The 17,500-nt window shown below is 39.0% G+C and overlaps 1 protein-coding gene across 5 annotated transcripts in view; it reads left to right on the forward strand.

The window, feature by feature from the left end:
* The window catches only part of dab1a (DAB adaptor protein 1a), a 708,809-nt gene that overhangs the window by 685,674 nt on the left and 5,635 nt on the right, over positions 1 to 17,500 (forward strand). For all 5 annotated transcript variants that reach the window (XM_061888190.1, XM_061888192.1, XM_061888191.1 and 2 more), the window contains one exon: positions 4,781 to 4,877. In XM_061888190.1, coding sequence (XP_061744174.1) covers positions 4,781 to 4,861 — 81 coding nt within the window. In that variant the 3' untranslated portion in view covers positions 4,862 to 4,877. The remainder of the gene's footprint in view (positions 1 to 4,780; positions 4,878 to 17,500) is intronic.

A 17,500-nucleotide genomic window follows, 5' to 3' on the forward strand; every position in this document is an offset into this window, starting at 1 on the left:
CAAAGTTTTGATTACTGCTCCGGTTTTGATTTTACGCGCCTTCAAAGAACCCCTGCGCAAAGTTTCCTAAAAAATGTAATTTTTGCCTCTTTGAGCTGTAATTTGACCCCCTTAAAATGCTTCAAAGTGCAAGTTAAAGCTCTACTATGCAAAGCGAAAGCCATTTATCAACAACATCCAGAAACGCCGATCTGTAATTTGACCCCCTTAACATGCTTCAAAACCCACCAAATTTTACACACACATCAGGACTGGCAAAAATTGCCATCTAATAAAAAAAACAAACCCCAAAAGTCAAAATTGCGCTCTAACGCCCCCTAAGAAAAAACCCAGACAAAACTGCTTGTAACTTCTGTTAGGAATGTCGTAGAGACATGAAACAAAGACCTCTATGTAGGTCTGACTTAGACCAGGGCTTGGTAGCGGCCAAATGCGGACCCAACCAACGCTGCTTGCAGCTTTAATTTATATAATTATTTTTATTATTAATAATAATAATTACTATTAATAAAAAAATTATATTATTATTATTATTATTGTGTTATTTGATACAAAAACATAATTTTGAGAGTTATTTTTCCTTTAAAATGAATTCAAGTCAATGAAAGTAAACCACTAGCAAAATCTGGGCATAAATTATTTGCAATGGACGGCAATAGAATATTGTTTTAAAAAATACATCTATTTTATTTTATTATAAGAGGTTAGTCTATTAACAACAAAGACTTTTAGCTGCGACTGATAAAGGAAATGTTTCAATTTTCATCATTTTTTTCCTATTATGCGCTAAAATGGACAATTTGGTGTTATTTTATACAAAAACATAATTCTGAGAGATGTTCTCCTTTAACATTAATTTTAAAAATGTCTATTGTTTTTTCAATGAAAACAAAACACTAGCAAAATTTGGGCATGACTTATTTTCGTTTGACGGTAATAGTACATTGTATTACCAAATACATCTATTTTATTTTATTACAAGAGGTTAGTCTACTAACGACAAAGACTTTTAGCTGCGATTGATTGAGGAAATGTTTAAATTTTCATAATTTTTTTCCTATTATGCGCTAAAATGGACAATTTGGTGTTATTTTATACAAAAACATAATTCTGAGAGATGTTCTCCTTTAAAATTAATTTTTAAAATGTCTATTGTTTTTTCAATGAAAACAAAACACTAGCAAAATTTGGGCATGACTTATTTTCGTTTGACGGTAATAGTATATTGTATTACAAAATACATCTATTTTATTTTATTACAAGAGGTTATTCTATTAACGACAAAGACTTTTAGCGGCGATTGATAAAGGAAATGTTTCAATTTTCATCATTTTTTTCCTATTATGGCTAAAATGGACAATTTGGTGTTATTTTATACAAAAACATAATTCTGAGAAATGTTCTCCTTTAAAATTATTTTAAAAAATGTCTATTGTTTTTTCAATGAAAACAAACCACTAGCAAAATTTGGGCGTTTGACGGTAATAGTATATTGTATTACAAAATACATCTATTTTATTTTATTACAAGAGGTTAGTCAATTGAGAACAAATAATTTTAGCTGCGGTTAAAAAGGAAATGTTTATATTTTTCTCAAATTCTTTCCCCTTATGCACCAATCATTGGGAATCTGGTAAATGTGTCCAGCTCGAATTAATGTATTTTTTTTAATTAACAAACAAAAAACGTAAAAAAAACAAATTAAAATTCATATTTATTTTCCAAAGCAGTGTAAAATTACTGACCTTCAATGGCTTTTTCTAGCGCCTTCCTGGCTCTCCCACCCTCCGCCACTCTCCAGGGCGTGAAACATTGTCTTTTATTTTTTAGGCCATTTTGAGGGGAAAATAAAAGGTGAGGGGTAGACTTTTACAGGGCTGCAAATGTCACCTTTACACAAGTACACAAAAAGTGTACAGCAGCGGTGCGATGAAAAGGTCGCAAAAGAAAGACAAGTGATGATGGAGAGAAGGCCGAGAGGGGGGGAAAAAAAATAACAGCTTCTACTTTTTGAGGCGTAAAAAGCACCCGGTCGATGGAGGAAAGTCGTGCGTGTGACGCTCGGTAACTTCCTTTTCACAGATCCATCTGGATTCTGAGGACAGCGAGTTCAAGGATTTTCCAATTAGATGTTGATGAGGTCACAAAAACAAATCTGTTAGCCTATCACAGACAAAAATTCACGTTTAACTTGTAAAATTCAATTGTTTATAACTGCACAGAAAATTGGCGTTCAATATGTTTAGTAACTTTTTTTTTTAATTGTATAGATTTGAAATAGATGAAAAATTCCTAATTATAACTGTGTTCATAATATAAATCGACTTATACAGCAATACTTCCTTTTGTTATTTGTATTTAAAATATTTGTATTATTTTTGTCACGTTTCTTCACTGATTGGCTGGTTAAAATCACTTGTTGACGTTTGCACTTACCAAATATGGTTCCTTGTGGTTGTTTGTACGCTAATTTCTCCATCATTTCTCATCAAATTATGTCTCAATTAGGGCTGGGCGATATTGCCTTTTTTTAATATCGCAATATTTTAAGGCCATATCGCGATATACGATATATATTACGATATTTTGACTTGGCCTTGAATGAACACTTGATGCCTATAATCACAGCAGTATGATGATTCTATGTGTATACATTAAAACATTCTTCTTCATACTACATTCACATATGCTACTTTTAAACTTTCATGCAGAGAGGGAAATCACAACTAAGTCAATTGACCAAAAGTATATTTATTAAAGTTATTAAGCAATGGCACAAACATTCAAGTCATTTCCAAAACATAAATTGCAAGATTGTCAAACATTTTAAGTGTCAAATAAAAATGAGCTGCATAATAGGAAATCAAATAGTATTCATCCTTCAATATGTGGTATGTTAGTTACTAGGTTATGAAATTCTCTTCATTCTCTAGCGAGTGACTTTTCTAATGATGCTACATATTAGCAGTAATGCTACTTTTTATAGCAACGCTTTTTCCCCCCCACACTTGACAAATTACGTTTGTTTGTTCGACATATTCCCACTTGAAGCCTAACCACCGCCAGATGATGGAAACCCTGCTGTTGTTATTGGGAATGAAGTCTTCCTTCATTTGTTACCAAATCCGCAGCATCTTTCTCTCGTACGGCTATGTTAGCAGCTAACGTTAGCCACGCCGCTAGCTCTCTGCCCTGCGAGGGCGTGTATGTGACGTGACAGTTTGTGACGAATGTCCGCCTGCTTGTCTGCGAGGAGACACAGGAAAGAGCGAGGAGAGCCTGAAGTGTACGCTTGCAGCTAAAAGTCCTGCGTGACAACGTATACTGGAATATTACGATATAGTCATTTTCTATATCGCACAGAGACAAACCCGCGATGTATTGTATATATTGATATATCGCTCAGCCCTAGTCTCAATAGATTTATTTTCCAATTGGGGTGTCCCGGAACAACTTTTTCACTATACTGATATACTATACTATACTATACTATACTATACTATACTATACTATACTATACTACAGACCAAATGGATACCAGCACAAATCATACTTACTTTTATTACTTTGTTGGTTTGAATTTGACAAAACTCTTGATCAGATAAAATGACTAAGACAGAAAACCATGACAATCACTAATCAATGTATTATTTTTTATTAACAATCTGGCATGGGCTTCAATCAATTATCAATCAAAGTTTACTTCTATAGCCCTTAATCACCAGTGTCTCAAAGGGCTGCACAAGCCACAAGCCGACACTTCTCCTGTCTTTAAGTTGAAGTGGAGTCTAATTAGTTTTTGGGTACACTTAATGTTCACAATAATTCATGAAGTTAGCTCATGACGCAGTAAGTTAAATGATACAGACATGTTTGTTACTGGATACTTTCTAATACATATACTTCTTGGAGACTTTGTACAAATAATTAATATGCAACTATAATTATTTAATACGTGTATATATGTATATATATATATATATATATATATATATATATATGGATGAAACTCTTTTGGGTCTCCAGGACCTATAACAGGGGTCGGGAACCTTTTTGGCTGAGAGAGCCATGAAAGCCAAATCCTTAAAATGTATTTAAGTAAGAGCCATATAATATTTTTTAACACTGAATACAACTAAATGTGTGCATTTTTAAGTAAGACCAACATGTTTAGAGTATAATAAGTCTCTTATTCTTTTTAATAACATTGTTATTCTGAAGCTAACCAATAATAAATAGAATACTTCTTACCATTAACGTGACTTCTTGAACAAGTGCGGTAGAAAACGGATGGATGGATTCAAATGCATGAGAATGTTTTATATTTTAAACATTATTTTTAGCACTGTTATTACTAGCGGGACTATTCACAATTATCGTGTTAAACAATGTCAACTAAGATTTATCTGAGAGCCAGATGTAGTCATCAAAAGAGTCACATCTGGCTCCCGAGCCATAGGTTCCCTACCACTGACCTATAACATTCACCACATTCGGTTGATCCCCAAGGTTTGAATAAATTATATATTGTGAGTTTTTATTTCTTTTTGAAGCTGCATAGTGGCAAAGACAAGTAATCTCATGGGTCATTTATCCTAACTTTTCCACCCTTCTCCTTCGACTATTACCTTTAACAACTGATTTCCTCTTGACTTCCTTGTCACACATCTTCCTGTTAACAACCTGCAGTCTGACTTGTAGATGTTTTCTCTTTCACTTCTTAATCCTTCACAATCTTCTTCTTCTTCCTCCTCTTCCATGGCCTCGCTCGTGCTTTTAGGTTTGTGGTTCTGGGTCGCCCTGCCCCAGTGAGCCTACAGGGCCCGGCCCAGAACAGGCCAGTCCGGAGGCTGGGAGCTAGATAGCAGCAGGGCAGGGTAGGTATAACCCCGTCCCTGTCCTCCTCGTCACCTGATATCATCCATTTCCGTCTTATTTTTGCTCCAATGGTGACATTTGTGCTTGTAAGGCATGTGTTATGCTTTATTTTTGCCGTGTACCATGATCTCAGCTTGTGTAAGTTTCAGGGCAAATCCATAACGCATGATCATGTGACCATAGTGCACTGTATGTATACTTTTTGTAAACCTAATTTTCCGACACCTTAAAAGTTGTGCTGGACAATGAGTTGGCAACCTTTGGCTTTTAGCTCATAGACTGCACAACCTAAGGGATTCACAGAACTTTGTTGTCATAGCGGCACACATGAGATTGCACGACACTTAGGACTGAGGTCCCAGTTTTAGCCCAACGAGTACCACACGAAGACTAAGGTGGTGGTTGGTGGAGATCTGTATCTATTGCTGCAGAGCTCCATCAAAGTTCAGCAATCTTAACAGATTTCGGAAAGAATCTGTTCCTCAGTCTGGTGTTCCTGATGAAAAAAGAAGGTGTACAGAGTGGGTTTGATACTCTGCATCTGCTGATGAAGATGTCACACAGAGTGCTGTCTACCACACATCTGTAGAAGCTCCTAAATATGGAGCTAACAAGTCTAGCTTTCTTGAGGAAGTAGGGGCGCTGGTGTGCCTTCTTGAGTAAACAGAAAGTGGTGTGGCTCCAGGTGAGGTCCCTGGACAGTTGAACCCCAAGAGACCTGAAGATTGGGTTTGTAGTCACTGGTTAAATCTTAGAGGTGAACTGCCCTTATTGTGTCAGATTTTTGGTGACAGAGGCAAGGGAAATCCCATTTGAAGGAAAATGTTTTAAAACTAAGACTGTGACTTTGTTTCCCAGTTTCAAGTCGGTTCGATGGTTTGAAAGCCATTTTTTACCAACTGAACCCCACACGAGAAATGTATTGAACAAACCTCAAACAGAACCAAGACTTCACATACTCGTCGCAAGTCCTTGGCAGTCTCTCCGAGAAAAATGCTGAGTTGACTTTAACCCCCCTAATTCCTTGCTGGCGCCCACAGAACAGTGACTAATTCCACCCAACCAAACAATAAACCTGAAACAAAACCAAGACTTCACACTCCGTACCTAGTCTTCGGCATTCTAACTGAACCCCACACGAGCAAGGTATTGAAAAAACCTCAAACAGAACCAAGACTTCACACTCCTGTCCCAAGTCCTCGGCAGTCACTCGGGGGAAAAGGCTGAGTTGACTTCAACCCCCCTAATTCCTTGTTGGCGCCCTTGATAAAGAACAGTGACTAAGTCTCCCTAACCAAACAATAAACCTGAAACAAAACCAAGACTTCACACTCCCGTACCAAGTCTTAGGCAGTCTAACTGAACCCCACACAAGCAGGTATTGAACAAACCTCAGAAAGAACCAAGACTTCATACTCAGGTCCTAAGTACTCGGCAGTCCCTCAGGGAAAATGCTGAGTTGACTTTAACTCCCCTAATTCTTTGTTGGCGCCCTTGATAAAGAACAGTGACTAAGTCTCCTTAACCAAACAATAAACCTGAATCAAAACCAAGACTTCACACTCCCGTACCAAGTCTTAGGCAGTCTAACTGAATCCCACACAAGCAAGGTATTGAAAAAAACCTCAAAAAGAACCAAGACTTCATACTCATGTCCCAAGTACTCGGCAGTCCCTCAGGGGAAAATGCTGAATTGACTTTAACCCCCCTAATTCCTTGTTGGTGCCCTTGATACAGAACAGTGACTAATTCCACCTAGCCAAACAATAAACCCGAAACAAAACCAAGACTTCACATTCCCGTACCAAGTCTTTGGCTGTCTAACTGAACCCCACACGAGCAAGGTATTGAACAAACCTCAAACAGAACCAATACTTCCCACTCCCGTCCCAAGTCCTTGGCAGTCCCTCAGGAGAAACTGCTGAGTTGACTTTAACCCCCCTAATTCCTTGTTGGCGCCCTTGATACAGATTCCACCCAAGCAATCAATAAACCTTAAACAGAACCAATACTTTAAACTCCCGTACCAAGTCCTCGGCAGTCCACACACGAGCAAGACATTGAACAAACCTCAAACAGAACCAAAACTTCACATTCCCATCCCAAGTCCCCGGTAATCCCTCAGGGGAAAATGCTGAGTTAACTTTAAATCCCAATTCCTTGTTGGCGCCCTTGATACAGAACGATGACTGATTCCACCTAAGCAAGCAATAAACCTTAAACAAAACCAATACTTTAAACTCCCGTACCAAGTCCTCGGCAGTCCACAAAAACTCCAAGGCATTGAACAAACCTCAAACAGAACCAAAACTTCACACTCCCATCCCAAGTCAGGGGAAAATGCTGAGTTGACTTTAACCTCCAAATCCTTGTTGGCGCCCTTGATACAGAACAGTGACTGATTCCACCTAAGCAGGCAATACACTTTAAACAGAACCAATACTTTAAACTCCCGTACCAAGTCTTTGACAGTCCACATAAACCCCACACGAGCAAGGTATTTAACAAACCTCAAACAGAACCCATACTTCACAGTCGTTGGTAGTCCCTCAGGGGAAAATGTTGAGTTGACTTTAACCCCCCTATTTCCTTGTTGGTGCCCTTGATACAGAATGGTGACTAATTCCACCTAAGTAACAACGGAAGCAAGGAATAAACCGTCAACAGAACCAAGACTTCACACTCCTGGACCAAGCCCTCTGCAGTCCCTTTGGGGAAAAGGCTGGGTTGACTTAAACCTCCAATCCTTTGCCCTTTATACTGAACAGTGACTGTCACACATGGATTGAGGCAAGGAAATAACTGTCTTTGGAAAAATATCCACCCTTCCGTTAAACTCCTCTAGCATGCTTTATTTAAAAAACAACTGAGGTAGCACTTTTGTCAAAAGAGACAAGGAAATAATTCCACCCAACCAAACAATAAACCTGAAACAAAACCAAGACTTCACACTCCCGTACCAAGTTTTCGGCAGTCTAACTGAACCCCACACAAGCAAGGTATTGAAAAAACCTCAAACAGAACCAATACTTCATACTCACGTCCCAAGTCTTTGGCAGTCCCTCGGGAGAAAATGCTAAATTGACTTTAACCCCCCTAATAAACCGTCAACAGAACCAAGACTTCACACTCCTAGACCAAGCCCTCTGCAGTCACTTTGGGGAAAAGGCTGGGTTGAGTTAAACCTCCAATCCTTTTCCTTTTATACTGAACAGCGACTGTCACACATGGATTGAGGCAGGGAAATAACTGTCTTTGGAAAAATATCCACTCTTCTGTCTAACTTCTCTAGAATGCTTTATTTTAAAAATAACCGAGGTAGCAATTTTGTCAAAAGAGACAAGGAAATAACCAGCCAGCTTTTGCAGGTAGCATAAACAGTAGCTTTTGTATTGTCCTTTCGGTGCCGCCACAATCACATAAAGTTGACAAACTCCCCCTAAAGAGAACCCCGCCCTCATCCGGTGTCCTCGCCCGCATGCTGCCAGACGGTAGCTTCTTAGTGACAGCTGCAGGCACTCACTCGGTAGGAGAAGATGGCAAAGGTTTTGTTTTCATCGGCTAATTCCAGGCTGCTAAGAATAATGACCACCCCTGCCTAATTGGCATTAATTAAAAACCCAAGAAGCCTTCTACCTAGCGACCTACTCCCCCGACTCCGGAGGAGGGGATGGCAACTCGTCCTCTTGTCTTCAGAGAGTCTGGAAGCTGAAGGGCAGCAGGTGGAGTTTGGAAGGGGGGGGGAGACTAAGTGAAGAATCTGGCGGGCAAGATGGAGTGTTTTGGCCAGAGGCTGTAAGTTGTTCCTCTGTTGGAGGCGGGCATCTTTGGTAGAGCTCCAATGATGTTCCTCCCATATGGTGTTTACTTGCTCCATCACGTCGGCGTTAGACACCTACACACACACGCACCTGCTTATTATGCCCATTTATCCCTACGACAAGCACACCCCTGATTGATACTGCGACCAACTGTGCTCGTATCGCGGCCAAACTGTGTGTGTGTGTCTCACTACAGTCATGAGAGAGGGGGTTATTTCAAGGGGGTCTTCCAGAGTGAGAGTCTCTCGAGCCTCGCCAGTGAAAAGACCTGACACCGCGATGGTTCACTGAACAATCTCATTTCGCTGCTCTTGTCCAGGCAATGGTGCCAATGACTCCCACCAACTAAACCCCTCCCCTACCACACACACACACACACACACGCACATATGCCTGATTATTTATTAGAAACACTGTTTTAATAACTGAGTAAGATCCCTCCTTGCCCTTCTAGATTTGCAACATGGACTCCAGTGGAAACATATGACAGGACTGCTCTGCATAAGACACACCTTATTGTGTGTGTGTGTGTGTGTGTGTGTGTGTGTGTGTGTGTGTGTGTGTATATGTATATGTGTATATACATGTATGTATATGTGTGTATGTATGTATATATGTATGTACATACAGTATATATGTGTATGTATATATCTGCGTGTGTATATACAGTATACGTGTATACTTTTTTTTTCTTTTTTTTTAAATCAATCCAACAAACCACTACACAGCAATACCATAACAATGCAATCCAGTTCCAAAACCAAACCTGACCCAGCAACACTCAGAACTGCAATAAACAGAGCAATTGAGAGGAGACACAAACACGACACAGAACAAACCAAAAGTAGTGAAACAAAAATGAGTATTATCGACAACAGTATCAATATTAGTTATAATTTCAGCATAGCAGTGATTAAAAATCCCTCATTGACATTATCATTAGACATTTATAAAAAAAAAAATAAGAGTGTCACAGTGGCTTACACTTGCATCGCATCTCATAAGCTTGACAACACACTGTGTCCAATGTTTTCACAAAGATAAAATAAGTCATATTTTTGGTTCGTTTAATAGTTAATACAAATTTACATTATTGCAATCAGTTGATAAAACATTATCCTTTACAATTATAAAAGCTTTTTTTTAAAAATCTACTACTCTGCTTGCATGTCAGCAGACTGGGGTAGATCCTGCTGAAATCCTATGTATTGAATGAATACAGAATCGTTTTGAATCGGGAAAATATCGTTTTTGAATCGAGAACCGCGTCGAATCAAAAAAATCGATATATTATCGAATCGTGAACCCAAGAATTGATATTGAATCGAATCGTGGGACACTCAAAGATTGGCAACCCTAATATATATATATATATATATATATATATATATATATATATATATATATATATATAGTGCAGCTGAGATAGGCTCTAGCGACCCCGAAAGGGACAAGCGGTAGAAAATGGATGGATGGATATTTATACTATAAATTAAACTTGAATGCATCACTTTATTGCCAAAAATGTGAATATCATGACTCGGGATGGGTAGCACCAATTCGTATGAAATCCAAAAATGCCAATTTTCGACCCCTTTATTGCGCGTGACGTCACATCTTGTTGCGGATTCGCACCGGCTGAAACACTTAGTCGGTAAACAGGCAGTCAAGAACTCAGCCTGACTGCATTCTAAGTAATGTTATAATTCCCCACTGCTCACAAAGCAAGAAGAATGCTTCATAAGTACAGTCAAGTTCCATTTTTTTTTTTAAAGGCCTAGCAGGTTTCTAATTTACATTGGATTTGCCATTGACATGCTAAAGATTAGCGTTAGCATGGTGATTTCAACACTTCCAAATGTAGTAATCCAAACTACAATTAAGTTGCATGTTACAATCAAACAGCTGGTGTGTGAAGGGTATAATACTTACAGTACAGAAATATTGTAGGGCTTGCTGAAAGAAAAGACTGGCACATTCAACTTAATGGGGTGGTGTGGCTCGTTTGGTAGAGCGGCCGTGCCAGCAACTTGAGGGTTCCAGGTTCGATCCCCGTTTCAGCTATTCTAGTCACTGTAGTTGTGTCCTTTGGCAACACCCACACTGGTTTAAATGTAGTTTAAATATGTAAATAATGGTTTTCACTTTGAAAAGTACTATATGCATATAATAATTTACAATGGCAAAGACTAATTCCTGGCTATATACTCTATGCCAGGGGTAGGGAACCTATGGCTCTAGAGCCAGATGTGGCTCTTTTATTGACTGCATCTGGCTCTCGGATAAATCTGAGCTAACACTGCTTAACACAATAAGTAATGACTAATTCCACTTGTAATCAAAGTGTTAAAAATAACGTTCAAAATATTAAACATGCTCATGCATTTGAATCCATCCATCCTTTTTTCTACCGCACTTTAATTTTTTTTTTTTTTTAAGGGCTTGCCCTCCTGGGGGTTCTTCAGACCACCAAGAACTGACATGAAATCCTGTTTCAGGGTTACGATATTTTTTTATTTTTCAATAAGTCTCTCAGTTGCTTTCCAGCAATTGTCTTTTTCTCTTTCATTCTCGCTCACACTCTGGCTCCAGCTCCAACCCTGTCTCTCCTCCTGGCTGCTGCTTATAACAGAGCGACAGGTGATTAGAACACAAGGCCCAGGTGGGTTGTCTACGCACCTGTCGCTGATTTCGAGGCCAGTCCTGGCACACCCCGCTTCGCTGCAGGCCCGCAGGCTACGCCCCCTCCACGGTTAGCTTCAGAATATCAATGTTATTACAAAGAATAAGAGACCTATTATACTCTAGTAATGTTGGTCTTACTTAAAAATGCAAGCGTTTAGGTGTGTTCAGTGTTGAAAAAAAACAATTATATGGCTCTTACGGAAATACATTTTAAAATATTCGGATTTTTGGCTCTCTCAGCCAAAAAGGTTCCCGACCCCTGCTCGATGCCAATGTTTTTTTACCTTGGGGCCCTACTTGTCCACAACAGGGGCCCAATCAAGTTTTAACACTGAATAAATTAGCTTACTCTTGATTTTAATCATATTCAATAATTAAATCCAACCTACTTACTGTTTTAATTACAAAGATAATTATTTATTTAACACAAAAATATTTGGCTTAGGTCTGACTGATTAGTAAACCAAATTTACTGCATTAGTACATGATGTTGTTCTAAAATAAATAAACCAATTTATTAAGTAATATGTTTCTTAACTGTCAATACAATTAAAGTGTAAATGAAAATACAGCTTCACCACTTAAGTCATCATTTTTGCGCTTAAGAAACCTCTTTATGACTTTAGCTCCAGACTTAGAATAGTTTATTTAGAGAATGAATAATCTGATTTACAGACAATTGGGAGGTGAGGGGAGCAGTGAGCAGCAGCAGTGGAATCATTTTGGTGATTTAACCCCCAATTCCAACCCTTAATGCTGAGTAACCATCATTTGGTATGACTTGGCCGGGGTTTGAACTCACAACCTACCGATCTCAGTACACTCTAACCACTAGGCCACTGAGCAGGTGATACTGTTAAAACGTTTCAATTTATTAACTCAATTTCCAAAGACCAAAAATTGCTACTGTATCGATTGAAATGTGTAAGGTACCCAACCCCAAGCATGAGAAATTTCCCAAGTTACAGAACTCCGTCTGTGTGTGATCAGCTCATAAAACACCTTTCTCAAACCTAGTCGCAGCCTGATGTCTTCAAAAATCAACTCAGGGTCATATCGCAGCTGTGGGCCGTTATGTGTCACTCCCTGTTGTGGAAACAGTCAAACAAATAATGCCAGGAAACTAAAAGAAGACCATGGTCCAGTGGTTAGTGTTGCATCTTGTAGGCTTCTGGGTTTGCATGTGCGGTCCGTAGAAACCTCTAAACCAGGGGTGTCAAACTCAAATACAGAGTGGGCTGAAATTTTAAACTGAACAAAGCCGCGGGCCAAGGGTTGAACACATTAACCGTTTAATAAGGACCCAAACAAGTTTTGCATTAAATATTGAACAAGCAAGGCTTATATAACTTTATAGTGACATGCAAAATCGAGTTTCAAATAATAATTAAAAAATATCAATGGCATATCAAATAAAATTTAAATAAAAATTGAGTGCCTTTTTTCCATTTGCAGCCTTCTGAGGTAAATATCAAAATGAACTTTTTCCTCAGGCTAATAATAAATTTGAAAATAAAATGACAATAATGAATAAATCAAACATTTAAACCTTGAAGTAGCAAGAGAAAGTGCATGAATAAAACGTTAATTATTGCTCAGTTTGCTACAATGATTTGCTTTACCACTGAATATGGAACAAGCATTACTTATATAACTTAATAGTGCAAAAATCAACATTCAAAAAACAAAAAACACATCAATGGTAAAATAAATAAAAATTTAAATTAAACATTTAATGCCTCTTTTCTATTTTCAGCCTTCTGAGGTGAATATCAACATTACATTTTTCCACAGGCTAATAAATCCATCCATCCATCCATTTCTACCGCTTATTCCCTTTCGGGGTCGCGCGGGGCGCTGGCGCCTATCTCAGCTACAATCGGGCGGAAGGAATAAATCTTAAAATAAAATAATGTCATGGGTGGGGTTGGGGGTGGGGGGCGGGGTTAGGTGGTAGCGGGGGGTGCATATTGTTGTGTCCCGGAAGAGTTAGTGCTGCAAGGGGTTGTGGGTATTTGTGCTGTTGTGTCTATGTTGTGTTACAGTGCGGATGTTCTCCCGAAAAGTGTTTGTCATTCTTGTTTGGTGTGGCTTCACAGTGCGGCGCATATTTGTAACAGTGTTAAAGTTGTTTATACGGCCACCCTCAGTCTGACCTGTATGGCTGTTGAGAAAGTATGCTGGCATTCACTTAAGTGTGTGTATAAATCGCATATATTATGTGACTTGGCCGGCACGCTGTTTGTATGGAGGAAAAGCAGACGTGACAACATATTGTAGACAACGCTAAAGGCAGTGCCTTTTAAGCACGCCCCCAATATTGTTGTCCGGGTAGAAATCTGGAGAAATTCGGGAGAATGGTTGGAAAATCGTGAGGGTTGGCAAGTATGAGTGTTAGCGGCGAATGCAGTGTTAGTAGCGGCGGGCCAGCTCTAATGTTAATTTGATATTGCGTCAAGGGCCAAATGAAATTGCACGGCGGGCCAAATTTGGCCCACGAGCCAGAGTTTAACACCCATGCTCTAAACAGTCTTTGATATCTACAAAATTGGTGTTTCAATAGGAAATCTGAACTGTTGGTATTCCGTCGAACTGTGAGAGAAGCTCCAGAACAGGATGAATACGTAGCTACTGGTGAAGTGCTCAGAAAGAAAACCAAACGAGCGTAATTGTCGGTCTTGAGGCGGAGCTGAAGTAGCCCCAGTTGGCTGCCGAGATGATGCAGAGTGACACAGGGTGGTGACTCTGCAGGCCGCAATGTCCGCTAGCTGTCACGTCTCTCCCAGCGCCTGCCAGCGGCGTTCTGCTGACTGTCGCAGTCACCATTGCCTCAGCCCCGCCAGCGTTTCTTCGTCCCGGACGGAACCGGGCGAAGGAAACCAAGGTCCTGTTTTTCTACGGACGATCATTTTTGTCTGCTGTTCAGTTTTTAGTTCGGGTCGTTGCCACTTTAGAGAGAACGTTCAATCGCAGGATGGAACCTCGTTTCTATAGTCAGAAGTTGTGCAAACTACCAATAACGTAACTTTGGAGGTAGAACTAAGTTGGTATAGCAGTTGGTTGGTCAGTCCTTAAAGGGGAACATTATCACCAAACCTATGCAAGCGTCAATATATACCTTGATGTTGCAGAAAAAAGACCATGTATTTTTTAAACGATTTCCGAACTCTAAATGGGTGAATTTTGGCGAATTAAACGCCTTTCTGTTTATCGGTCTTTTAGTGATGATGTCAGAACGTGACGTCACCGAGGTAACACACCCGCCATATTCTTTTACACATTACAAACACCGGGTCTTAGCTCTGTTATTTTCCGTTGTTTCGACTATTTTTTGGAACCTTGGAGACATCATGCCTCGTCGGTGTGTTGTCGGAGGTTGTAACAACACTAACAGGGAGGGATTCAAGTTGCACCACTGGCAAGAAATCTGCCGCCAGACCCCCATTGAATGTACCAGAGTGTCTTCACATTTTACCGGCGATCACAGACATGGCACAGAGATGTATGGATAACCTGCAGATGCATTTGCAACAATTAAGTCAACGAAATCACAAAGGTGAGTTTTGTTGATGTTGTTGACTTATGTGCTAATCAGACATATTTGGTCGCGGCATGACTGCCAGCTAATCGATGCTAACATGCTATTTACGCTAGCTGTATGTACATTTGAAACTAGATACCAACATTTAATGCGAAACAAACACTTACCAATCGACGGATTTAAGTTGCTCCAGTGTCACAAGATGCGAAAGTCCTGATCGTTTGGTCCGCACATTTTACCGGCGATGCTAATAAAGCAGCCATGCTATGGGCCACTTCATTAAGTACACCTACGCTATGGCCGAATAGCGTCAATAGCTATTCGCTCAATAGCTTCAATTTCGTTTTCGCTATCTGCCTCCATACTCCGACCATCTGTTTCAATACATTCGTAATCTGTTGAATCGCTTTAGCCGCTGAAATCCGAGTCTGAATCCGAGCTAATGTCGCTATATCTTGCTGTGGTAACCGCCATGTTGTTTGTTTTGGCAGCACTGTATGACGTCACAGGGAAATGGATAGTGGTTTCGAAGATAGCGAAAATAAGGCATTTTAAAGCTTTATTTAGGGATATTCCGGGACCGGTAAAATTTTGAAAAAAAATACAACAAGCCACTGGGAACTGATTTTTATTGTTTTTAACCCTTTTGAAATTGTGATAATGTTCCCCTTTAAGTTGGGTAAGCTACGATTGGTCTCTGTTTGGTTTGTTTATTCTGAAACCGTCCATCCATCCATTGTTCTACCGCTTGTCCCGTTTGGAGTCGCGGGGGGTGCTGGAACCTATCTCAACCACTTTCGTGCGGAAGGCGGAGTACACTCTGGACAAGTCGCCACCTCATTGGAGGTCCAACACAGATAGACAGACAACAAACCAGATGACAAAAATACAGAAACATTCAAAGGAAGACAAACTTCGAAAGATGTTTTTCAGCAATTATTGTTTTCAGTCCCTAAAATGTGTCACATGCGGCAAATTGGTTGGTCCGATTTAAGGAGGTTGAACCTTGGTGGTTGAATAACGGCGCCAACGTGTGGTGTTTGTTTGTCAGCTAAATAATACCTTGGCATCCCAGTAGAGGGGGATGTTTTGACTCAGTTCCATTCTCATTTTTGCAATTCCAATTTGAACCGAAGGAATTCAAATTAAAATTCCAAACACTTCTCAACCGAAACGGACTTTTGGCACAAACTGTTCTAAAATATTTCTCTCTGTGAACCTAGTGATTCCATTTCCAGGTGCTGTCATGTGGGCATGCTAACTGTTAACATGGCGTTTTAGCCAATTTTATCGGTAAATAACTGAAAATTGTGGATAATATTACTTGTTATCTTGCTAACATGTTATGTGTTAGCATTTTAGCCATTTTTTTTAGGTTTTAAACTAAAACTCATGGATGCCGTTACTTGGCTCTATTTTGAGCATGCTAAATGTTAACTGTTAGCATTCCAGCCAAACTTGTAGGTATAAAACTACAAGTTATAGATATTGTTACTTCAGAATGCTAACTGTTCGCTTAATTGCATTTTAGCCAATTTGTTTAAGTATAAAACTGAAAGTCATTATCGTTACTTGGCACCACATCTTGATGGCAAAATTACTCTTAGGTGTTAGCATTTTAGCCAATGTTGTTTGGTTAAAACTTAAAGTCAGGTGTACTATTAGTTGCCGCTATCTTGCTAGTTTAGTGTTAGCATTTTAGCCTAATTTATAGGTGTAAAACAAAAAGTCATAGATATTGTTACTTGATGCTCTCATGCCGGCATGCTAACTATCAACATAATAGCATTTTAGCCTAGTTTTTAAAAGGATAAAACTTAAAATCTCATGTATATCATTACTTTGTGCCATCATGCAAGCATGTTAGCATTTTAGCAAATTTCTGTTAAACTAAAACTCTTTATTTTCAGCATGCTAAATGTTCAGCGTTAGCATTTCAGCCAAATTTGTTGGTATAAAACTACAAGTTATGGATATTGTTACTCGAGTATGCTAACATAATAGCATTTTAGTTCTCTATTTCTACCATGCTAAATGTTTGCATTTCAGTAAAATTTGTAGGTGTAAAACTACAAGTTTGTTACTTGAGCATGCTAACTGTTAGCCTAATAGCATTTTAGCCAATGTATTTAAGTTTAAAACTTAAAGTAATTGATATTGTTACTTGGCACCAAGTTATGACAGGAAGCTAAATCTTAGGTGTTAGCATTTTAGCCAATGTTGTTTGGTTAAAACTAAACGTCAGGTGTACTATTATTTGGCGCTATTTTGCTCGCATACTAATTGTTTAGTGTTAGCATTTTTGCTTATTTTATAGGTATTAAAGGAAAAGTCATGGATATTGTTGGCATGCTAACTATTAACATAATAGCATTTTAGCCATAATACCATTTTAGCCATTTTTTTTTAAAGCATAAAACCTAAAAGCCATGGATGCAGTTACTTGGCTCTATAGTTCTAGCATGCTAAATGTTAAGTGTTAGCATTTCAACCATATTTGTAGTTATAAAACTACAAGTTATGGATACTTAAGCATGCTAACTGTTAGCATAATAGCATCTTAGCCAATGTGTTT

This window comes from Nerophis ophidion, linkage group LG26 (assembly GCF_033978795.1).
Source record: "Nerophis ophidion isolate RoL-2023_Sa linkage group LG26, RoL_Noph_v1.0, whole genome shotgun sequence".
In the NCBI taxonomy this organism is placed as follows: Eukaryota; Metazoa; Chordata; class Actinopteri; order Syngnathiformes; family Syngnathidae; genus Nerophis; species Nerophis ophidion.